Source organism: Loxodonta africana, chromosome 3 (assembly GCF_030014295.1).
Source record: "Loxodonta africana isolate mLoxAfr1 chromosome 3, mLoxAfr1.hap2, whole genome shotgun sequence".
Taxonomy (NCBI): Eukaryota; Metazoa; Chordata; class Mammalia; order Proboscidea; family Elephantidae; genus Loxodonta; species Loxodonta africana.
Window position 1 is genome coordinate 102,613,905 of NC_087344.1, and position 23,880 is coordinate 102,637,784.

General features: G+C 36.3%; 1 protein-coding gene across 4 annotated transcripts in view; it reads right to left on the reverse strand.

Annotated features, from left to right (window-relative positions):
• Positions 1–23,880, reverse strand: part of DOCK7 (dedicator of cytokinesis 7) — a 271,372-nt gene that overhangs the window by 41,214 nt on the left and 206,278 nt on the right. For all 4 annotated transcript variants that reach the window (XM_064282069.1, XM_064282072.1, XM_064282070.1 and 1 more), the window contains 10 exons: positions 23,370–23,552; positions 23,125–23,260; positions 19,363–19,459; positions 16,766–16,862; positions 13,458–13,592; positions 11,837–11,989; positions 6,334–6,492; positions 5,575–5,675; positions 4,313–4,505; positions 1,181–1,324 (listed from right to left, as the gene is read on the reverse strand). In XM_064282069.1, coding sequence (XP_064138139.1) covers positions 1,181–1,324; positions 4,313–4,505; positions 5,575–5,675; positions 6,334–6,492; positions 11,837–11,989; positions 13,458–13,592; positions 16,766–16,862; positions 19,363–19,459; positions 23,125–23,260; positions 23,370–23,552 — 1,398 coding nt within the window. The remainder of the gene's footprint in view (positions 1–1,180; positions 1,325–4,312; positions 4,506–5,574; positions 5,676–6,333; positions 6,493–11,836; positions 11,990–13,457; positions 13,593–16,765; positions 16,863–19,362; positions 19,460–23,124; positions 23,261–23,369; positions 23,553–23,880) is intronic.

Genomic DNA, 23,880 nt, shown 5'->3' on the forward strand with positions numbered 1-23,880 from the left:
GGAAAACATGTTTAAGGTCTCAGAATCATGATATTTAAATGTGCTGTTTCTAAGTGATAACAATGATGAAGATGACGGCAAACACACAGGCACTGACTTAGAGTCAGGCGTTGTGATAAGTACTTTATATATATTAATTCATTTAATCCTGACAACAATCCTGGGAGGTAGGTACTATTTCTAGATGCATTTAATAGATGAGAAAAGTGAGGCATCAATAAGTAACTTCTACCCAAAGAGGCACAGCTACTAATGTAGCAGAGGTAGGATTTGAACTCTGGCAGTATGGCTTCTGAATATATGTTGTTAACCAACATATTGCAGGCTAGAGGTAAGACCAGGGGAAGAAACAACCCATTTCCAGTAGTAGCACAATGGGGAAAGAGGGCAGCATTGTATATTCCTCAAGCATCCCTCTTATCCTACATGAACCTCACTATCTCCTAAACCTTGTTGCTGTGACACTAAACATGCATCATACAAGTCAGTGAAAGTAGGTGACCCTATCACCAGGGTTCAAGGAGGTAAGCAGTGGTTATCTTTCCCTTTTCCAATAAACATCTCACCTAAGCTCCACCTGACTGCTTCCCTTCATCACATACAGATGGGGAGGGAACAAGGGTTGTGGCATGGTAGGGAAGGTCAGACAAGGATTCAGGATATAGTTCATTAAGCTCCTGATAGTAAGCTCAGGCCTCAATACCTACCTAATACGGTAGACATGCAACCAATGAAATGAGTGGCCATAACCTTCCTGGGCACCAGGGCAATGCACTCACAAGAAGATTCTCTCTTTTATCCAGTGGACAAGCTCTAATTTCTAGAGCCATGTTAATCTATCCAAAAAGGAACCTAAATCACCTAGAGTTCTTTTGTTTTTTAATTTAAAAATTTTAGAATATGTTTGATGGTAGAAGTTTTGTGAACCAAAAAAATACCTGTTGCAGATAAGTGCTATTTCATAAACGAGTAAATGAGCAACACTGGGGGAAGTGATAGCTTATTAAGATAAAAAGGTATAAGAAATGATGAACTTAGAAAGAACAGAACTTAAGGTACTCAGAGAGAAGTATCTTAATGGCAAAGCAGGGTCCCCATAAGGCACAGAGCATAAACACATCTGTCACTGATAATTCAGAGGTATGAAACTGTGGAAGGAGAATTAACAAGAGTCATCTACCATAGAGAAAGAAGCAGCTGCTTGTTCCAATAATCCCACAAGTCCTGACTCAGTGAAGTACTTTCCAGAGCAGATACCTTCTTCATCTGGGGAAACCACATCATCTGAGACTGCAGACTCTTCTAAAACATTAGATGAAATATTCTAGGGGAAAAAATTGAAAAGGTTGTGAAACGGCAATAATTTCCTAGCATGAAAAATGTATAAAAGAAGTATTTAAAGATAAATTACGACTCTCGGTTTAGGTTAAAAAATAATAACACTAGTTTATGCAAAGGTAAAAGAAGACTCACCAAATGGCAACAACATGCCCAGGTGACTCTTCCATTAATAAAAAGTTGCGATAAGGAAATTAAGAAAAATCACTGGCTAAGAAAAATAGTGGTAACAACACAGCCACAGCAAAGAAGATTTAAAGAGTTTTCCTTTTTTTGATTTACTTACCTTCTAGTGAGGGAAATTAAAGAATAAAAATGGTCTCTTGGCTTGCCTAACATCATATGTAAAGTTAATGGGGGGAAAACAAAAACAACAACAAAAAAATCTCAGGTATAGTCCTTCTTACTTCTTACCCAATGAGCTTGGGATCAGTAATTATTTCTAAAACAGACATAATACACACATACCTTTCTGTACTTTACTATCCTCTTCCCTGCACTGCTGCTGCCATTATCTAAGAAGGAGGTGGAGTACTGATTATCCACCTCTGTATTCAGTACTAGTCCTACTTTATTGTCTCTCAACTTGACTTCCCCCTTTCTTGCCATGGAAACGCTGGTGACCTAGTGGTTAAGAGCTATGGCTGCTAACCAAAAGGTAGGCAGCTGGAACCCACCAGGCACTCCTTGGAAACTCAATGGGGCAGTTCTACTCTATCCTATAGGGTCACTACGAGTCAGAATTGACTCAATAGCAATGGGTTTGGTTAGGTTTTTTTTTTAATACAGTCATTTGTCAATTTTTCAGGTAGGTCTAAAGCCTTTGCCTTGTCTATGGGTAGATCAGAGTTCCATGTAATCTTTCTTGAGTGAATACCCATAATGCAAGCTTCATTTAAGATTTCCAGTTTTGGTCTTTAAATAGAGTGAACACTTAAGTTCGCCTAGATTTTTAGGAGTCTTCTCTGTAGCCTTTTACATTTGCCCTGCCCAAAATTAATTCAACAGCTATCTTTTGGAGACTCGTATTTATACAGTCTTTACAAAACATTCAATTTCTGGAATGTCTTGCAAAGACTGTAACAACAACTTGCTTTCTTAGCTACAAATAGAAATACCATATGATCCAGCATTCTTGTTCCTAGGAATATATTCTAGAGAAATAAGGGTTGTCACACAAATAGACATATGCAGACCCATGTTCACTGCAGCACTGTTCACCACAGCAAAAAGATGGAAACAACCTAGATGCCCATCAACAGACAAATGGATAGACAAACTATGGTACATTACACAACAATAAAGAACAACGATGAATCTGCGAAGCATCGCATAACATGGATGAATCTGGAGGGCGTTATTCTGAGTGAAATAAGTAAATCACAAAAGGACAAATATTGTATGAGACCACTACTGTAAAAACTCATGAAAAGGTTAACACACAAAAAGGAATCATTTTTTATGGTTACCAGGGAGGGGAGGGGTGAGGATGGGAAAACACTAAATAGATAATAGTTAAGTGGTAACTTTGGTGAAGGGTAAGACAGTACACAATACTGGGGAAGCCAGCACAACTTTGTACAAGGCAAGGTCATGGAAGTTCCATAGACACATCCCAACTCCCTCAGGGACTGAATTGCTGGGCTGAAGGCTGTGGGGACCATGGTCTCGGGGAACATCTACCTCAACTGGCATAACATAGTTTATAAAGAAAATGTTCTACATTCCACTTTGGTGAGTAGCATCTGGGGTCTTAAAAGTCTGTGGGTGGCCATCTAAGATACTCCACTGGTCTCACCCCTTCAGAAGCAAGGAAGAATGAAGAAAACTAAAGATACAAGGGAAAGATTAGTCAAAGGACTAATGGGCCACACCTGCCATGGCCTCCACCAGACTGACTCCAGTACAGCTAGATGGTGCCCAGCTACCACCACTGACTACTCTGGTGGGGATCACAATAGAGGGCCCTGGACAGACCTGGAAAGAAATGTAGAACAGAATTCTGACTCACAAAAAAAGGCCAGACTTACTGGCCTGACAGAGACTGGACAAACCTTGAGAGTATGGCCCCTAGACACACTTTTAGCTCAGTAACGAGGTCACTCCTGAGGTTCACCCTTCAGCCAAAGATTAGACAGGCCCATAAAGCAAAACAAGACTAATGGAGCATACCAGCGAGGGTCAAGGACTAGAAGGCAAGAGTGGACAGGAGAGCTGGTAGTAGGGAACCCAAGGTTGAGAGGGGAGAGTGTTAACAAGTCATGAGGGTTGTTAACAAATGTCATAAAACAATCTGTACTAACTGTTTAATGAGAAACTAGTTTGTTCTGTAAACCTTCATGTAAAGTACAATAAAAAAAGAAATAACTTGAATCCTTTCTGTACTCATACTTATTTCATCAGTTGACATAATATTTCATTAAATTTTGTAATTTCCCAAACCTGGCATTAATAGCTTTTGGAGAAAAGCATAACTGTTCTAGGCAAGCAAAGAATTCAATCAGTGGGATCCGAGGTATGCAGGTAAATCTACCAGGGAGTAATCTATCATCTATGAGTCATGGTGTTAGTGTATTTTATATGGGGAATGGAGAATGTTGGTTTATCTGGTGTGCAGATTAAGTTAAAGTCAATTAAGAGTCTCTATTGTATTCTGATTCTCAGCATTTTGAATGTAATACCTTTTCTTTTTATAGATGCTATAAAAACCGTAACTGATTACAAAGCAGTAAAGGCAGACAGAATACTTATACACGGCACTGATAATTCAGGGGTATGAAACTGGAAAGAGAATTAACAATGAGTACTCTTTAAAATTTTATCAACAATAGTGAAATGTTAATTCATCTTGTAAAACAAAGCCTTAAGACTTTGTGTTTTCCTTACAAACTGAATGAATCTAACCACCAGCGAGAAAAACTCAAAACCAAAAAAGAACATACCTTGATTTAACGTACATCTGGCAGATTCCTACCTGAAAGGTTACACATCCCACAGGAAGATATTTCCGGTCTTCAAGCATGCTCAAATATTCAGCAACAAGGGCTGCTGAGTGGACTAGACACTGTGCGGCTTCAGCATGATTGCTTCGTTCAGAATGTTTGCCGGCCATGTTCTGCAACCAGGTCAACCTCAGATCTGGCGAGGTCTGGTAGCCTTTGGCAATTCTAATTAGAACAGAAATTCTTCTCAATTAAAATGTTCAGCTGCTAACCAAAAGGTTGGCAGTTCGACTCCACCAGTCACTCCTTGGAAACCCTTTATGGGGCAGTTCTACTCTGTCCTATAGGGTAGCCATAAGTCAGAATCAACTCAACAGCAACAAGTCTGTTTTTTTTTGTTTTTCGTTTTCCCAAGCTGAAAGGAAGTTTAGATAGCTTGCTCAGTGTTTAATTAGAAAGGTTTGTTACTGCATACAAACTATTAAGACAAGTTTGAGTGGTATAAAAATGTCTTTGAGTATGCCTAGAGAAATAATAGTAGTCTCATCGAAAGGATAGTGTCAGTTTTGAAAAAGGAAACAATAAAAGCAAGCTAAAAAGAGACATGTGGTATTATATTCTGGCCACTAAAGGAAACAGCCAGGGGAAAACTATGGGAATTTCTGTTTTCATCATGAAAATACAGAGAAGTTTTATACTCAAGGAAAAAAAGGGAGACTTATAAAAGATAGCTTTAACAGATAATCTTTATTTTAAAGAGAACAAATTGTTTTACTTATGCCTTTAATGAGGCCCAAAATTATGAAAAGAGTCATATGGCAAAGAATAATTACCAAGTTTTACTTACACCTGTCAAGATACAAAAGGAATTAGATTTCTTAAAATCTAAAAACATTATCCTCTAGGCATGACTATATTTAAAATCAGGCAAATTAATGTTACGCTAAAACATGAATATACTATATTTTCTTCTTAAAAGGCTGATTGTTACTTTTAAAATATGGTCTTGTGGCCCTTGTAATACAGTCTGGAGCCCAGGAAGCCAGGGTTTAAGTATGTGTTGTGATTTTTAAAAATCCTCGTTTTTGATAATCAGCAAAAATACTGAATAGTTTATGCAAAATTCTTAAACGAAGTAGCACAGAGGATCTGGAAAAGTACATTTTGATGTTTCAATCTTCCATCAGAAAAATCCTTAAATAACTTCTGTATTTCTTTTTTTTTTCATCAAATTTTTCTTGTGTCTTACTATCAGCCAATTACATAAGCTGTAAGCAAAGAAAACAAACGCTACCTGTACATCAGATCAATTAACATTTCAGGATCCTCTTGGTGCTCCTTCATTTTAACAGTATCAGAAAGAATCATGTGGAGATTGAAAACCAAATCTTGGACCTGCAGCAGAGAATTATAGAAAAAAATGTTCTTAAATTGTCATTTATTCATAATTGCTAAATTAATTTGGGACTTATTTCAGACAAGCATCTGAAGATTTCAAGACAAATAATATAATATTAATACAGTTCTACACAGTGTGGGTATGCTGGGATGTGGTGAGTAAAGGGTGGTCAACTCTATCTGAATGTCCCGACAGATTATGTTTTTTCAGTATTCTTACCTGAAAACGAGGAGAACCACGGGCAGAAATAAAATATACAGGATATAAGAAAAAGCACATAAGGAAAATTTTCCCCTAAATTTCTGTTTTACTAAAAGATAGATGGCAGAAACTTTAATTTTTTAAGGCAAATTTTTTAGTGTGATTAATAAGTAGCAATAAGGTTTATCATAAATCTGTGTTAGTCTATACTGCATAAGTCTACTGCTCTACTTGTTAAAAATGTAAAAAATTAAACACCAAAGATACTAACTTTTCCAAGAAGGAAGAATTCCTTATTAAAAAAAAAAAAAAGATTCAGTCTTATCTATAGCACAATATATAGACTGACAAAGAAATACAGAAAACTCCAGTAGAAACCAAAGTTTAACAATCTGGAAAGTGTCTACTTTTAAATCTATTTCAATTAATTATCTAGAAAGTTGTATTTCTGACCTGATCCGGAAATGTTGTTTCCCTCAACTCCAGATCTTCTTCAGCATATGTCAATATAGTCTTTAGAGAACGTCTTAAGAATTCTTCATTAAAATTCTGAGATGTGCCCACCAAGGAGGAAAGCGACATGGTTACCTGCATTTTAACTCTGGCAAAGTTCTGTAACAGAGAAATTGTCAGGTCAATATTTAAAATAAGAAAAGCTTAAAGAAAATAAAGGGTACTTTTCTTCTCTGTTAACAGAATATTTATGAGAAGTATCATTCTAAGCAAAAAAAATTTTAAGTAATGCATATTCAAATCTTATTTTTTAGAGGACATAAAAACTAGAATTTTGCTGTGAATAACATGCTACCCCCCAACAAAAGCCCTTCTCTTCTCATAAGATACACTCTAAGTGCCTCATCCATGCCTTTGCCTTCATGTCCATGTCTATGTCTTCAGCTCCTATTTCTCTCTAAAGCTCCAACTATTATATTTTACTATCCAGCTCCAACTATATGTCTCCTTCTGTTGTTAATTGCCATCCAGTCACCTCTGACTCACAGAGACCTTACACATAACAGGACAAAATGTTGTCAGGTCCTGTCACATCTTTATGATCATTGGTATGTTTGAGTCTATTGTGGCTACTGTGTCAATCCACCTCATTGAGAGTTTCCCTTTTCACTGAACCTCTGCTTTTTACCAATCATAATGTCCTTTTCTAGGGACTGCTCTTTCCTGATGATGTGTCCAAAGTAAGTGAGCTAAAGTCTCACCATCTTCACTTCTAAGAGGCATTCCGGCTGCATTTCTTCTATGACTGATTCGTTCTTTCTTCTTGCAACCCAGTGCCGTTGCGTCGATAGAACTCTTCTTGCAGTCTGTGGTATATTCAGTATTCTTCTCCAACACCACAATTCAAATGCATCAATTCTTCTCCTGTCTCCCTTTCTTATTGTCCCTCTTTTGCACGCATATGAAGTGATTGAAAAGACCCTGGCTGGGGTCAGGCATACCTGTGACATCTTTGCTTTTCAGAATTTCAAAGAGGTCTTTTACAACAAATTTTCCCAATGCATTATGTTATTTCTTTACTGTTGTGTCCATGGATGTTGATTGTTGATCCACACAGAATGAAGTCATCAACAACTCCAACACATTTTCTCCATTTTAAGGCACTCATCTGTCAGTCTGTCATACTGTGGTGGCTTACATGTTGCTATGATGCTGGAAGCTTTACTGCTGGTATTCCAAATACCAGCAGGGCCACCCATGGTGAAGAGGTTTCAGCAGAGCTTCCTAACTAACACAGACTAGGAAGACGGGCCTGGTGACCTGTTCCTGAAAATCAGCCACTGAAAACCTTACAGATGTCTCGTGGGCATGTCAAATTCAACACGTCAGAAATACCTTATCTTCTCTTCCTATTAGTTATCTACATAAATGGCAACACTATTCTTGCAATCACTTAGGCCAAAAACCTAGAAGTCATACCATACTCCTCCTCCTCCTCTCTCATTTCATACCATAATCTAACCTATGCCATCCCCTAATCTGTTCCGATCTGCCTTTTCTCAATCTCCAATGCCAGTGTCTTACTTTACACACTTACCATTTATTAGTTGAATTACTGTAATAACTTCCTAATTGATCTCCCTGACTTTTCTTGTATCCCCCAAGGTATATCTTCCACATAGCACCCAGGAAATTTTTGCAAAATGTAAATCTGAGTACATCACTCCTCTTCTTAAAATACTCCAATGGCTCTCCACGGCTTTGAGGATAAAATTCAACCCAGTATATTCATCAAACTATATAGTGGGAACTAAGAGTACAGTGATAAACAAATTAAGTATCTGCCCTCAGAGAGCTTACAGTCTGCTGCTGTTGTTGTTAGGTGCCATCGAGTCAGTTCCGACTCATACTGACCCTATGCACAACAGAACGGAACACTGCCCGGTCCTGTGCCATCCTTACAATCGTTGTTAGGCTTGAGCCCACTGTTGCAGCTACTGTGTCAGTCTACCTCGTTGAGGGTCTTCCTCTTTTCTGCTGACCCTGTACTTCGCCAAGCATGATGTCCTTTTTCAGGGACTGATCCCTCCTGACAACATGTCCAAAGTATGTAAGACACATTCTTGCCATCCTTGCTTCCAAGGAGCAGCCTGGTTATATTTCTTCCAAGACAGATTTGTTCGTTCTTTTGGCAGTCTATGGTATATTCAATATTTTTCACTAACACCACAATTCAAAGGTGTCAGTCCTTCTAAGGTCTTCCTTATTGATTGTCCAGCTTTCACATGCGTATGAAGCAACTGAAAATATCATGGATTGGGCCAGGGGCACCTTAGTCTTCAAGGTGACATCTCTGCTTTTCAACTCTTTAAAGAGGTACTTTGCAGCAGATCTGCCCAATGAGACGTGTCTTTTGGTTTCTTAACTGCTGCTTCCATGGGTGTTGATTGTGGATCCAAGCAAAATGAAATCCTTGACAACTTCAATCTTTTCTCTGTTTATCATGATGCTGCTTACTGGTTCAGTTGTGAGGATTTTTGTTTTCTTTATGTTGAGGTGTAATCTATACTGAGGGCTGTGGTCATTTACCTCCATTAGTAACTGCTTTAATTCCTCTTCACTTTCAGCAAGTAAGGTTGTGTTATCTGCATAATGCAGGCTGTTAAAGAGTCTTCCTCCAATCCTGATGCCCCGTTCTTCTTCATATAGTCCAGCTTCTCGGATTATTTGCTCAGCACACAGATTGAATAGGTACATTCTAGGCCTTTTCAATTACAATTTCATCTCTCATAGCCATAACAAACCACTAAGAAGTATTGTAAACTGTCTCTCCCTGTGTTTGCTGCTTTCTTCTCTTACCTCCACGCCTTTCCAATTATGCATGTGCCATTTCCTTTCCCTAGAAAGCTCTACCCACCTACTTGTCCATCTGAATGAGTAATTCTTCATCTTTACTTCAAACATCTCCTCTTCTGAAAACACAACCCTGAATGCGTAAGCTTTTTTTCTCTGTGCTCACATTTAACTTTTAATTTTTGCTTAATATGAGAAAACAGGTTTTAACTTAACCAGCTGCTAGATATTCATTTAGACATTGACATTTTTTCATTTCAGTACTTGACATAATTAATGACAGGTTGAATAATTTTGTAGAATAATTTATAAAATAGAAAGCATTTTTATTTAATTTTCAAATCCCAAGTCACACACGAAAGCACTGAGGATCAAACATAAACAGCAGCCACAAGGCAGTCAATTACAGCCAAAAGGCACAAGCAGAACACCTCTTGCCACGTGACTCTGAGATCAAGCAACAGATTGAAAGTCTTCCCAACACAGCTATCTATTCACCATAGTTTTATAGCCTGAATTTTGTATACATTTTGTTTATCTTATATGAACTCAATATTAATACTGCTCAAGTGATACCCAATAAAATTCAATAAAACCAAAACCCGTTGCCATCAAGTCGATTCCGACTCATAGTGACCCTATAGGACAGGGTAGAACTGCTCCAACAGGGTTTCCAAGGAGTGGCTGGTGGACTCAAACTGCCAACCTTTTGGTTAGCAGCCATAGCTCTTAACCACTCCATTACCAGGGCTCCATAAAACCCAACAGGAGATATAAATACTAAAAAATGAGATTTTCTCAGATTGGTCTGAGATTTTGTTAGAAAGGTATGTGGGTCATGCAGAAATCTGCAATCGACAATCCTATCCTGCTTACAATGCCAATTGTGTAAACGAGTCCAGGGAGACTAAGATCATCACTACTGACAGCAAGTTCTGTAGTGGATAACATATCCCATTTGGCACATGTCATCTGGAAATCTTAGCTTCTCTTCCCCAGCCAGTTCAGACCCCAGCTGCCCATGCAGTTCTTCTATCTCATCCCTAGTCACCCAGGGCTAGGTCAGTGGGTACCAGCTGCATGACTCCTGGTACTTCAGACCAGCCAGTCCCACTATCCCGTTAGGTCTAGTAATTCACTGAAACAACTCAAAGAACCCACGGAAACACCATACCTACAACAACACCTTTAATATAACAGAAAAGGACATAATCATTAAAACAAAAATATACTCTCCTAAATATGATAAAAAGCTACACTCAAAAAATAAGATAAACAGACCATATAGCGCTAGATGAAATTCACCACACATTTTTAAAAAAGGGGGAGGAGAGGGACAAAACTCAAAGACATATCTGATATAACAAGCATGAACAAGTTTGATTCAACTTCTAGACTGGGTCACAAAGCAAATCTCAATTCTATGTTTTATATGAGAGGAACACCTAAAATAAAATGATTCAAAAAAGTTGAAAATAAAATGAGCAAAGATCAAATTAAAAAGAAAACAGAGGTCAGGCACTTAGTACACTAGGTAGAATTCAGCCCTCCTCCCCCCCAAAAAGTTTTAAAAGAAATGTCCTCTTTAATTCTAAAGGAGATTAATTAATAAGAAGATATAATAGTTATAACTATCAATAAACCACATACCAATACTTATGAATATTAACATACCATATAAGAACTAAAGGAAAAATGGATAAACTCATGTGTAGGCTTTAATTTACCTCTCTCAGCCCACCAAGTGGAACACAAAATAAAAAAGGATATAGAAAAACTGAATGACATAATTAATAAAATATATTTGTTTGATACATGTTTAACTCTGTAAGTACTTTATTAGAGAATATCTCTTTCTTTTTAAGTCCTTGTGGAACATTCATAAAGAAACTGGTTATATGTTTGGACACACAAACGTATGGACACACATACATATACACTGACAGTACAAAAAAGAAAAAATAATAAATATATACATATATGATCACAATGCAATCATAAAACAAAGTGTACATCAAAGCTTTAAAACAAAAAGATCTGTCAACTTTTGGGTTACAGAGAAAATACAGTCTGAAATTACAAAATTTCTACAAAACAAGAATCCTGAAAATACTACATATCAGAACCAATGAGATATTAAAAGCAGTACTCCAAGGTCAATTCACAGCCTTACACGCTTATATAAATAATAATAATGATGATAGAAATAAATGAATTAAACATGTGGATTTAAGAAGTTAGGAAAAATACAATATGTGACTATATTAACTAATGAAAAACTTAAAAATGAAACTCTTCAAAGACCATGGCATACAATCATAAAATGGTATCAAACTAAGATATTTAAACCTTTAATTTTCCTTGCTATTACTTTCCTTTTACATAGGGATAATAATCAAAATTTAAAATATTTCAAACTACATTTATATTCTAAATTTAAACTACTATATGTGATTTTTAGTACAAGATGAAAAATTTAGAGATTTGGACCTTTGTAAGATACCTACAGAATGAGAGTTATCAGACAGCCTAAGATTAGATTCAAGATATACCAAAAAATTTCATGTTCCCAAAGAAAGCTATTTAATATACATCTGCAGAAGTTATATCACATAAATCCAGAGAGTCATATTCATGATAAAACACTTACATTTCCTATCTCAAAGTTCTGTCTCATTAGTAGGTAAAGTGAGGCACTGGCATGTGACCGTATTGTACTGATACTACTGCTACAGTGTCGGAGAAGCCGGAGGCATAAATCAGCACATTGTTCTGTCTCTTCTTCAAATAAGAGTTCAGGGAACTGTAAAGAAATAACACCAACACTGAATTTATATAGCAAAAGTAGTATGGCTCATAGAGCCAGACAGACTGGGTTGAATACTGATTATGACACTTAGTAGCTAGTATGACTGGGCCAGTTTTCTCATCCACAAAATGGGCCTAATATTATCTATAAAGGGTTGCTGTGAAGCTTAGATTAGGTAATACATATAAAACAGTATAGTACTCAACATAAATCAATGCAATATGTTTTCTATTATTACAAAATAGTAGGTAAATTATTTTCACTGGATAAGTTTAATCAACAGCTCTCCATTCCACCTTACAGGATGATTAAGATGAAACAGTTACTATGAAGATTTAAAAACATATATATTTCCAGGGGAAAACAAACATAGGAAATAAATGTTTGAAGCAGTTGAACAAAGTATCTTCTTTTTCATTAACTGTAAGATAAGTTAATTTCAAAGTGATGAACTACTTATATACTGAATTCTTTTTTGTTTATTTTGTTGTTGTCATGAATATACAGAGCAAAACACAAACCAATTCAACAGTTTCTACATCTACAATTCAGTGACGTTGATTATATTCGAGTTGTGCAACCATTCTCACCCTTCTCTGAGTTGTTCCACCTCCATTAACACAAACTCACTGTCCTCTAGAGTTCTTATCTAATCTTTCAAATTGCTATTGTCAGTTTGATCCCATATAGATAGCTAAGTCTTAAGAGAGCATAATGCTCAAGGCAGACATTTTTTACTAGGTAAGCTAATCTACTGTTTGGTTTTAAGAAGACTTCAGGGGATATTTCTGGCTTAAAGTTTAAAGATTATCTCAGGGCAATAGTTTCAGGGGTTCATCTAGCCTCCATGGCTCCAGAGAGTCTAGAGTTCCATGAGAATTTAAAAGTCTGCTCTACATTTTCCCCCTTTATATGATCAGGATTCTTCTATAGAATCTTTGACCTAAATGTTCAGTAATGGTAGCTAGGCACCATCTAGTTCTTCTTCTCTCATGGCAAGAGAGGCAGTTGTTCATGAAGGCAATTAGCCACACATTCCATTTTCTCCTCCTATTCCTGACTCTCCTTCCTCTGTTGCTCCAGGCAAATAGAGACCAACTGTTGTGCTTATATCCTGAATTCTGGATAAATCAAGTTAACAAGGAATGACAGAACAAGGTAAAGGGAAAACAAGAGAAGGTTCCATCTTTAAGTTTAGCAATTAATTTCAGGTCCTTCTCCATATCAAAACTACTATTCTTTTTTAAAATCAGAAACTGGTTAAAGGTGATCTAAGTTAAAAAAAAAAAAGAAAAAGTCCAAACAGCTGACATTAATAGGGAAGCAAAGAAAAATCAAGGGTGTTAGGTTATTATTTAACTTTTAATTATACACATATTAACCATCGAACGTGTCAAATAATCTTAGACAATGTTAATAAAGAAATAAAGTCTGACAAAACTGCAGGCATGAAATAACTTACCTTTGAGACCAGGGCTCTCTGTGTAGCAAAACAGTGTTGTAGATAAACTGCACTTTGGTTACAGGCCATGCTATGCAGTAACACTTTTAGCACCCCACCAAGGATGCTCTCTTTGGATTCCGTTACAGAAACTGTCTGTAATTTAAAAATAAAAATAATAAAATGGAGACATACCTGCAGTTTGGTTAGGGAGATACAGCATGTAAAAACAAATAAACGGAAAAATGGTAATATCCAGAAGGACTTCAAGGAGAAGGAACTCAGCAGGATTTAGGTAAGAGAAGAAAACAGGGAGAGACGGAAGAATGGATAGGATTTGAATGTGAAAAAAAGAACAGGAATACAACGGCAAAAAAAAAAAAAAGGCATAAAGTGTGTTGTTTTTTTTTTTTTAAGTGTGTTTTGGGAAAATTAACAAACGAATTAGGACTGACTCCTGGCTCATGTGGAAAATAACTGGAGATAAGGCATAAAAACTAGAGTGGTGGCTGTGGCAGTGACTGTCAGTAATATAACAAATAACCAGGCTTTCCTTCTTCCTTTAATAATGGAAACCCTGAGTTTTTGCTGGGTACTTGGTAATACTACTACAGAAGAGTGTGAACAAAACAGAAGTATAATCTGGGTCATGTCCTTAAAGGAATGAGTGTATTCTGCCCTTGCCCTTTTTTTCTTCCCATCAGCTAAAATGGAGATATGATGGTCAAAACCTGAGCAATCATCTTGCATTATGTATCTTGAACTGACTTTTTTGTTTGTTTTCTTTGTAACAGTAACTTAGGCCTATTCCAACTAATACACTACCAAAATATAAAGAACCTTGAAAGTCTGAAGAGTTTCCCATTTTCTTCTTTAGGCAATCAAGAAATACTATTTTTTTTTTAATATTTTTAAAATTTTAATCAGAGTAATGAATGACGGAATATTTTAAGAAGAAAAAGCTCCTAAGAATGTACAGAATGGATTAGAGACAAAAGAAATACAAGAGTCATGAAGTAGGTGACCATTGTAATAGCTTTGAAGTAAGAACCCAACAGTGACAGTAGTAGAAAAAGAATGAAAGAGACAGGCGTGAGACCCATTTACTAAAACAACTGAGAGATCTCAGTACAGGTATTCCTTGCTTTTCAAAATTTCACTTTATGCCACTTCACTTTTAAAGAAGACCTACATTAGTACCTGTTTTCGCTAACTGAAAGAAACCTGAAGAGGATTTTCTCTTTTATGAAAAAAGACGAAAAGTGGAAATAGCACTCAGCCCGTGTATTACAGCGAGCCATTACAGAAGCAGCGTGCATCCAAAGCAGCGAGACTAGTGTCATCAAGCTCCTCCCCTGGGAACTACACTCACTATGTCAGCATCAAGCTGCCATAGCTCTGAAATGTGTCTGTGAGCACCATGCTTTATCTCCATTTATTTTGTGCATCCATTAGCAAGATGTGTCCTAAGGTATCAGAAAAGCCTAACAGGCTCGAAGGGGCGTTCCACTTAGTGCGAAACTAGACATAATTAAGCATTTTGATTGTGGTGAATGAAATAAAAGACACTGTGCATGTACTGAACTTGGTTGTGTCCACCACGTGTACTATTTATACACAGAGAGAAGAATCTTAAAAGCTGCTTAAGTTACTATTGGTTCTGCTAGTAGCAAAGTAGTCTCTTTTAGTCTGCGTCCAGTAATGGATAAAATGGAAGGTCTATTGCCTGAGTGTATCGATGGGTACACAAAGCATGGTGCTCCATTAAGTTAGCGGTTAAGAGCTCAGCTGCTCTTAAGTGGTTGAGATCTTGAACTGCTCTTTGGCAGTCTGAATCCACACAGCCACTCCCTGGAAACTCTATGGTACAGTTCTACTCTGTCCTATAGGGTTGCTATGAGTCGGAATCGACTTGACAGCAATGGTTGATTTGTTTGTTTGTTTAGGGGGTTAATCAGATGCCTGGTGTCCCCCTCATGGTGGTGTTTACACTTGACCACTATGTGACAGGAGAGCCACACCTGTTCTCACTCCTCCAAAGCCAAGTAAAACACTTGGTAAAATGTCTACATCAACGTGTTTGTCAAAGCATTTGCCATGTGTTTTACACAGCAGTTTGATCAAGCTCCTCCTTTCAAACTTCTCCACCCTTACTCAACCACCAAGCCACAGCCAATCAAATGCCCAGTGATGTCTAGAAGCACCATGCATCGCGAGATCCCGCCCTTGATTTGTCATCCCCTTTACAGTTCTCTAACTATAGCACAGTTAATATAAATCCCACTCTTCTGCAGGATTTGAACCCCAGCCCTTCAACCCAGCCCCATGTGCCATTACCAGCTAGGCTATCGGGGCTGCCATGATCACCACCCGCACCTCTCAGCCTTCCAGGGTGCTCACTGTCTTCCTGATCCTGGTAAATGAAACTATACTGCATGCACTTTAGTTCTACTTTATATAGGCTGTTTATTTATCCTATCAATCCTCCTTTTACTGTATGTTTTTTTTTTAGTGTTATTTTAGGTCTTATGTGTTATTTGGTATGATTTGGTAGGTTATCTTTTGGACCTGGGAATGCTCAAAAAATTTTCCCATATAAATTAATGGTAATTGCTTTTTTGCTTTACACCATTTCATCTTATGAAAGGTTTCATAGGAACACTCTACTTTCGGATAGTGGGGGAAATCTGTAATTGATTTAAACCCTAGTTTCCCTTAGTAGTTGTGTGATCAAGGGCAGTTATTTAACATCTCTGTGCCTCAGTGTTCTCATCTACCAGATGGGGATACTAATAGTTTCAACTGCATGAGTTTCACATAATGATCAAACGAATTAATATTTGTAAAGTGCTTAGGACAGTGCCTGACACAGGAGAGACTAAACAGATATTAATTGCCACTCTTTTTACTGACAGGATAATACCACCTAGGCGACTACTATTAGGACTGCTAAATGAGATAATTATATAGAAAAAGCCTAAAACACTGCTGTGGCATACAGAAGACACTGAATAAGCCCAGCTCCATCTATATGTAGCCATGGCTGTACAAGCATGTTGAGTATAGCATGATGCAGAACATCCAACTATAAACTCTGTGGATATTTGAAAATACGTAACTAGACCCTGAAGGGAAGATACACGTTTTATGATCATCCACACAGAATAAACAGTTGAAGTTGTGGGAATAAATACATAATTACAGTTAGAAAATCACATAATGCTTGGAACTGAACTACATGAACTAATTGATATTTACATATAATTACATGGCTCAATAAATCCTTTCCCCCACCCCTACTTTAAATGCTTCTTCTTTGTGTTACTTACCTGGACAACAATCTCTAGAGTATCCAAAATGATTAGGTTTGCTTCAGTTGCTAGGTTTCCATCAATCAACGCTTCATGTTCAATCTCTGCTCTTGACCTAATACAAAATATTAAAATAAATTATATTTACCTTAAAAAAAAATCTGATAGGTCTACAACTCAAGAAAGACTTAAAAATGCACGAAATGAAAAAACTTGAAGGCATTTTCAATATTTGCCTACATGAAAGAGTGTAATAATGAAAAAGGCAACATTTTACATATTAAAAAATGTTTTACTTTATTCTCCGTTTTTCCACCATGCCAATACACATTTTCTCACCTCATCATAATACCATGATGCTACTGAAAGCATAAATGTTCAGCTTTCAAGTGAAGATGCAGCAACACAGAAAAACACATTGTTTTATTTTGAATGGCAGTGACACTAGGTGGCGCTATGTGAATATTTATTTAAGGCTATTTCAGGTAAAGCAACATTCAAAAAGTTTAGTATTCATTTTGCCATTTCAAGGATTTCCAATGTATTTATTCCAAAAAATATTTCTATATCTACTCTCAAGAAATAATTTTAACTCTTTCAGTGAGACTGTGGATAGAATTACTCATTAGAAAAACAACCTGATGCAAAAAAGTGGTTTACTTGAATACTGCTATTTATAAAATGGTAAAATCTTTAAAATTAAAAATTTAGGAATAACTACATACGATTTGTGGGTAGACATTTTTGATTTAGTAGCAATAGATATATATAAACCATATGCAAGTAGACAAAATAACACATAAAGAGAAAAGTACTAAAACATATTAAATGTTAACTTTCAAGAGCTCTTGGATCTTCAAGTCTCTGAATCTTTATTACCACCACTAAAGAGAGGTTCTGGGTAAAGAGAATACTTCATGAATTTACATGTTACACATAAAATTTAAGGATAAAATACAATATAGTTACAAGAATTAAATTAGAAAAGAATATAAAGGATGTTCAAATTTTAACACTTAAAATTCCCAGTGGGATTTTTTTAAAGAAACACAAAAATAACAGGATGGTTAAAAAAAAAAATCAGGAAACCAAAAAAACCAAGCCCACTGCCGTCGAGTCGATTCCGACTCACAGCAACCCTATAGGACAGAGTAGAACTGCCCGATAAGAGTTTCCAAGGAGTGCCTGGTGGATTCGAACTGCCGACCTCTCGGTTAGCAGCCGTAGCACTTAACCACTATGCCAAGTCTTCTCAAAACACAGCAAGATAGCCCGAGAGAACATGCTGTACGAATGTGGAACTAAAGCAACGTAATAATAGTGTAGTACTTGGCTGCTTTGTCATTTCAAAAAATAAATAAATAACCCAAGCAGAAAAACAATCAGAGCAATGGATTCAAACAAAGGAAAAAGCACACATTCAAATCTTAAGAATTTTATCATATTTATATTATATTCAGCATATGAAAATTCTGAACTCTCATCTATACTACTGAGTCTGCTGTTTCCTTCTGCTGGCTCCTACAGGGCCTTGTGTCCTTGTGTTTTACGAGCTAATATGTCTCAAAGCTTATTTGTGAGAATTTCCTGAGGCTTGAGCTGAAGGAGGTTTTCAGATAGGGTTTGCCCTAAGAGAGGACCGAGAGGTTCTCTGGCATGCGGGACAGTTGGTGCTAAAACTAGGAAAGTCCGAGGCAAACCAGAATGAGTTGGTCACTTTACTGTCAAATTAAAGTTTTTCAGTCCAGTCAAGCTACTTGCAGGCTAACTTGTGATTACAAATTCTCAAAAGAAAGATTTTAGTCCCTCTCCTCAATGTCAAGTTTTAGCCCAGGCAACTTACTTGCAGTTACTAGGCAATGGGAAGGTTTGTATCTAGTTACTCTTACACTGGAGATGCAACCTTTTAGGGTCCCAGACTCAAACAGTAAGTGCAAAAAGTAGTCTCTAATCAGATCCCTCAATCTGGGCAGGTACCAGGCTTTATTTCCTGTTCCTCCAACCTTGCCAGGCCTTGAGCAATTTCACCCTGTTCAGCAAAATCCCTTAAGACAAAAAAAATCAGCATCTGTTCACTTCTCTGGGTTCCTGCCTTTACTTTATTTTGGTACTCTTAGCTTTCCTTATTTTTTTGTCAGGTCATTGGTGCATTTAAAAGAAGTTCTTTGTGTTTTATCCATCATTTTTAGTTGGTTTTTAGCAGTAGGGTCAGTGTACCTAGTTTGCCTTAGTACTAGAAACAGAGTCTCTGTATTGTTTTGCCTTTTCTCTCAATGAGAGCAAAGATTAATGTTCCAATTCTTTGTATGCTTGAAATATTTAGTTGAGTGTGATAGCTAAAATGTGTTCTGAAAATAGTTGTTGAATACATTTTACAAGTGGATATGTTGGGGAAAATGTGCTTTAAAATATAACAATTTGTTTTACTATACTACAATGAAAAATTATTCCTCAAAATCTTTTTTAGTCCAAAATTTAAAAATTAAATATAATTATTTTGTCTTCTAAGATTTTCATGTCTAATATACATAAAGTAACACTAAAATTAATCATTTTCCTATTGCATTTGAAATCCAACAAGCCCATCAGTCACATAAAATATAAGGTTACATTACTTGTCAAGCTTCTCTGTGTTTTGACGCCAATGAGTCATATCCTTTCTCCACCTCAGATTTTCTTGACTTCCAAAGGCACTTCCAGATGGGCTTCTTTCTGTCAAATACATTTCAAAACCAATTCAAAATTTTTATTTCAGGTGGACCACATATATGTATACTTGAAGACATAAGAAATACTGCCTAATGCCATTAATTTTATACACAGCTGTTTTAATTCTAAGGTACAAGTGGAAAAACCTGACAAGGGTTTTTTTTTTTAATTTTCACAACAGTTACTGAAGATATGTATTGTGCTACATGAAATATAAAAAATAAACATCTTTTTACATAAGTAATTATTCTAATATTGGTTTCATTCAAAATTTTAACCATGACTTACAAGGCCCTTACATGATCTGACTTCATTTCCCACCACCCTCTGTCCGCCTCTTGCTTACTACTACATTTATTCTATTCTCCTTGCTACCTGATACTACATATGCTCCTGATTTAGGACTTGTGGAATTTTGTTGCTTCTTCTACCTGATTGGTCTTCCCACAAATTTTCATATAACTCTCTCGATTCATTCAGGTGTATGGCTGATCACCCATCACCTCCTTATAATGGCCTTCCCCAACTCTCCAGCACTTCCTATCCTCTTAATTTGTCTTCATAATACTTATGACCACAAGAATATAAGCTACCTCAGACCGGAGATAATTTCTGTTTTGTCCACCGTTTAATGCCCAGGGCTGGCAATGCATCTGACACATACTAAGGGCTCAATAAATTTTGGCTTAATAAATACACAAAATAAGAAGGATGCCTGAAGCATTTGCTTCCTTTGGGTCTATGTAAGTCAAGACTAGAGAAAGAAGGGAGCTTTCCCTCAAGAAGTTTCTGGGCTCAAAGGCAGAGTAAATGGTATCGGCTCATTTAAAGGGTAGCAGCAACAGAACTGATTCACATAAATCCAGGAGAAGTGAAGATGTTTGAGAATTGTGAAGAATTGTGAAGAAATGTACAAACATACATTTAAATGATGCCATCAGTCATGATTTCAGGTTTTCAACCAGGAAATTAATGCTTCTTTTAGAAAAAAAATAGTAAGACTTTATATTGGTTGGGAGGGTGGGAAAACAATGAAAGTAAAATTTCAGAGTTCATAGTGACAAACAACAAAACAAAACAAAAAACTGAGAAACAAATATTAGTTGCCATAAAATAAGGAACATATCTGGATATTTCTTTTGTTTTCTTTCCTTCTTTCTTACCCTCATTTTTTCATTTTTTTAAATCACCAGCCTTAAGAAATTTTATGAAAGAAAACAAAAGATATGCCCATATAAGATATTTCATAAAATAATCAGTGACCTATTTTCACTTCTATCGTTAGTTTAAAAAACCCTGGTGGCACAACAGTTAAGCACTATCTGAAAGGTTGGTGGTTTGAACTTACCAAGTGGCTCTACAGGATAAAGGCCTGGTGATCTGGTTCTTCAAAGATTATTGCCTAGGACACCCTATGGGGCAGTTCTACTCTGTCACATGGGGTCACTATGAGTCAGAATTGACTGGACAGTACACAACAATAATCATTAACTTTGTATTTTTTTCCCACAAAACAGTCTTTCACCTCCTTGGTTAATAATGTCTATCACTAGGTGATCGAAGCTAAATGTCCAAATATAAATAAGAACTGCAAAAACTTAATTTTCCTAAGATAAGAAGAACTTCAATTCTTGCATTCAAACAATGGTAGCTGTTCTGAGGTTACAGAGTTAATATAAAACAAACATAGATTGTTAACAGTTCCACCCGCTCTAAAAATAAACCTTAGAAAGGGCTGTGGTATAATACAAGAAATATATATATATATATATATATTTTTTTTTTTTATATTGGAAGCCAAAAGTTCCTGTGGCTTTGCCACTTACTATATGATTCTGGGCAAGTTATTTACCTCTCTGAGTTTCAGTTTCTATAACTAAAAAATGAGAATAATTATTCATGACGTTTTAGTAATAATTATGACCTAAGTAAATGCTAATTTTCTTATTTTTCACAGGGTTGTCGTGCGTAAAGTTAAAAGAAAATCCAAAGGGAGACTGTAAATTGTATATGCAAATGAAAAAAAAGTTACTCTAGTAATTCCTTCAAAGGCAACACTGTGTTTTAATCACTTTTATTTAGTCCCTCCTTTTGATTATTGTGATCTTTTACCTATTGACTTCCATAATTCCCTGTTATGTGTATTTTTTTTTTTAATTAATCTTAATTTGTTTGTTTTTGTGATTTCCCTATTTGAGTTGATATCAGGACGTTCTGTTTTGTGACCTTGTGTTGTGCTGATATCTGATATTATTGGTTCTGTGACCAAACAATATCCTTTAGTACTTCTTGTAGCTTTGGTTTGGTTTTTGCAAATTCTCTAAACTTGTGTTTGTCTGTAAATATCTTAATTTCGCCTTCATATTTCAGAGAGAGTTTTGCTGGATATATGATCCTTGGTTGGCAGTTTTTCTCCTTCAGTGTTCTGTATATGTCGTCCCATTCCCTTCTTGCCTGCATGGTTTCTGCTGAGTAGTCAGAACATATTCTTATTGATTCTCCCTTGAAGGAAACCTTTCTTTTCTCCCTGGCTGCTTTTAAAATTTTCTCTTTATCTTTGGTTTTGGTGAGTTTGATGATAATATGTCTTGGTGTTTTTCTTTTTGTATCAATCTTAAATGGGGTTCGATGAGCATCTTGGATAGATATCCTTTCGTCTTTCATGATGTCAGGGAAGTTTTCTGTCAGAAGTTCTTCAACTATTTTCTCTGTGTTTTCTGTCCCCCCTCCCTGTTCTGGGACTCCAATCACCCGCAGGTTATCCTTCTTGATAGAGTCCCACATAATTCTTAGGGTTTCTTCATTTTTTTTAATTCTTTTATCTGATTTTTTTTCAGCTATGTTGGTGTTGATTCCCTGGTCCTCCAGATTTAATCACTTTTAAATCTCAAACATTTACATGTAACATATAAAAGATATTTAAATTTAAATAAATGATTACCACACTAGTGCCTATCAGAAAACAATGATTAAAAAATATTTGTGCATACGTACATTCATATTTTAAGGCAACAAACATGGTGTTAGAATGTTTCACGTACAAAAATGACTAAACCATGTCCCTGACTTCAAGGAGCCTTCAGCAACAGTGATCTTATTTGTACGTCACTTTGGAATTTACAAAAGATTTCCATATACATGGTCACCATGAAGAAGATGAGATAAGTTAGTTATATTTTTACAGTTCCCATAACAATCATAAATGGATAAGGAAAAGGGAGGTAAGAAGATTAAGTGACTTGGCCAAAGTTATATGGCTGATGGGTAGCAGACCTGGGATCAGGGCCAGGCCATAAAATGCTATTAAGCTGTACTCTCCCCCTGGTATTTGAGTTTGATGGCCAATATCTTTGTTTTAAATCTAGGCTATATTAATTTATCACGGAAATTAGAACACTTTAAAAGTAAAAAGGGATGTTACTAATATTTACACAACAACAGACATAAACTGAGACTATCTGGGGCATACTGGGAAATACGTTCACCCTGTTTAAAGGAGAATTCTAACTTGAATTCCTACAGAGGAATGGTTATTCAAACGTTACATTAAAAAAACTTTTTTAAAGTGCAGATTTGCCATTAAAGGCTTATGATAATGATAATTACAATATACAGTTCAAGGAAATGTAAAAGATTCTCACCACAAGGTGAAGACATTGTGTACGTACCAAGCTGTCCTCGGCTTCGGCGCACCATTTCTTGCCTAGCGCCTATGCTCCCAAGAATAGCTTCTTCAAGCTTTGCTCTCATGTCTTTTGATTTCTTAAAGGTCAAACTATTCATTCTTTCAAATACTTTCTTTCCCTAAAATTAAAACATTGGAAAAGAAGAGGCATTGAGGAAATTTTCTTCTTCCTTTTCTATACTATGTTTTCTTTCTGGTTATCTTTGCAATGGTGTAATGATCACTTACTTTGTACTCAAAGCAGGATACACAAAGATACAGTAGATCTAACAGCCGGTTTAGCTGAAGGACTGAGAGATCCGTAAACCACTTCTGTAGAACTGTCTCATCCGCATTCTTGAGAACCCACAGTAGACAGATCAAAAGGCTCCGACTTGATTCTGCTGAAAAGGTTGTATGTTGTCTGCCACCCTGAAAATAAATGGCAGTAGAATAAGAAACACTAAATGATGACCATTTCTTGATTTTTTTGGTTAACTGCTTCCTTCTAAAATAGTAAGACAAAAATTGCTTAGAAATCAAATATTTTAAAAACACTGTTTGATTTAGACAATAAGCTTTTCCTGGCAATATAAGATTGTTTTAATCTATGGCAGGGCTGATAGCAGACAATACCTGCATGTTAAATAAAATACATAAAGGGAAACACTAAATGATTCTACTATAACAGAAAATCAAATCTAATGAAAATAAAATAAAAAAGCAAATTGACCCACAGTAAATCGAAGTGGGGTAAGAA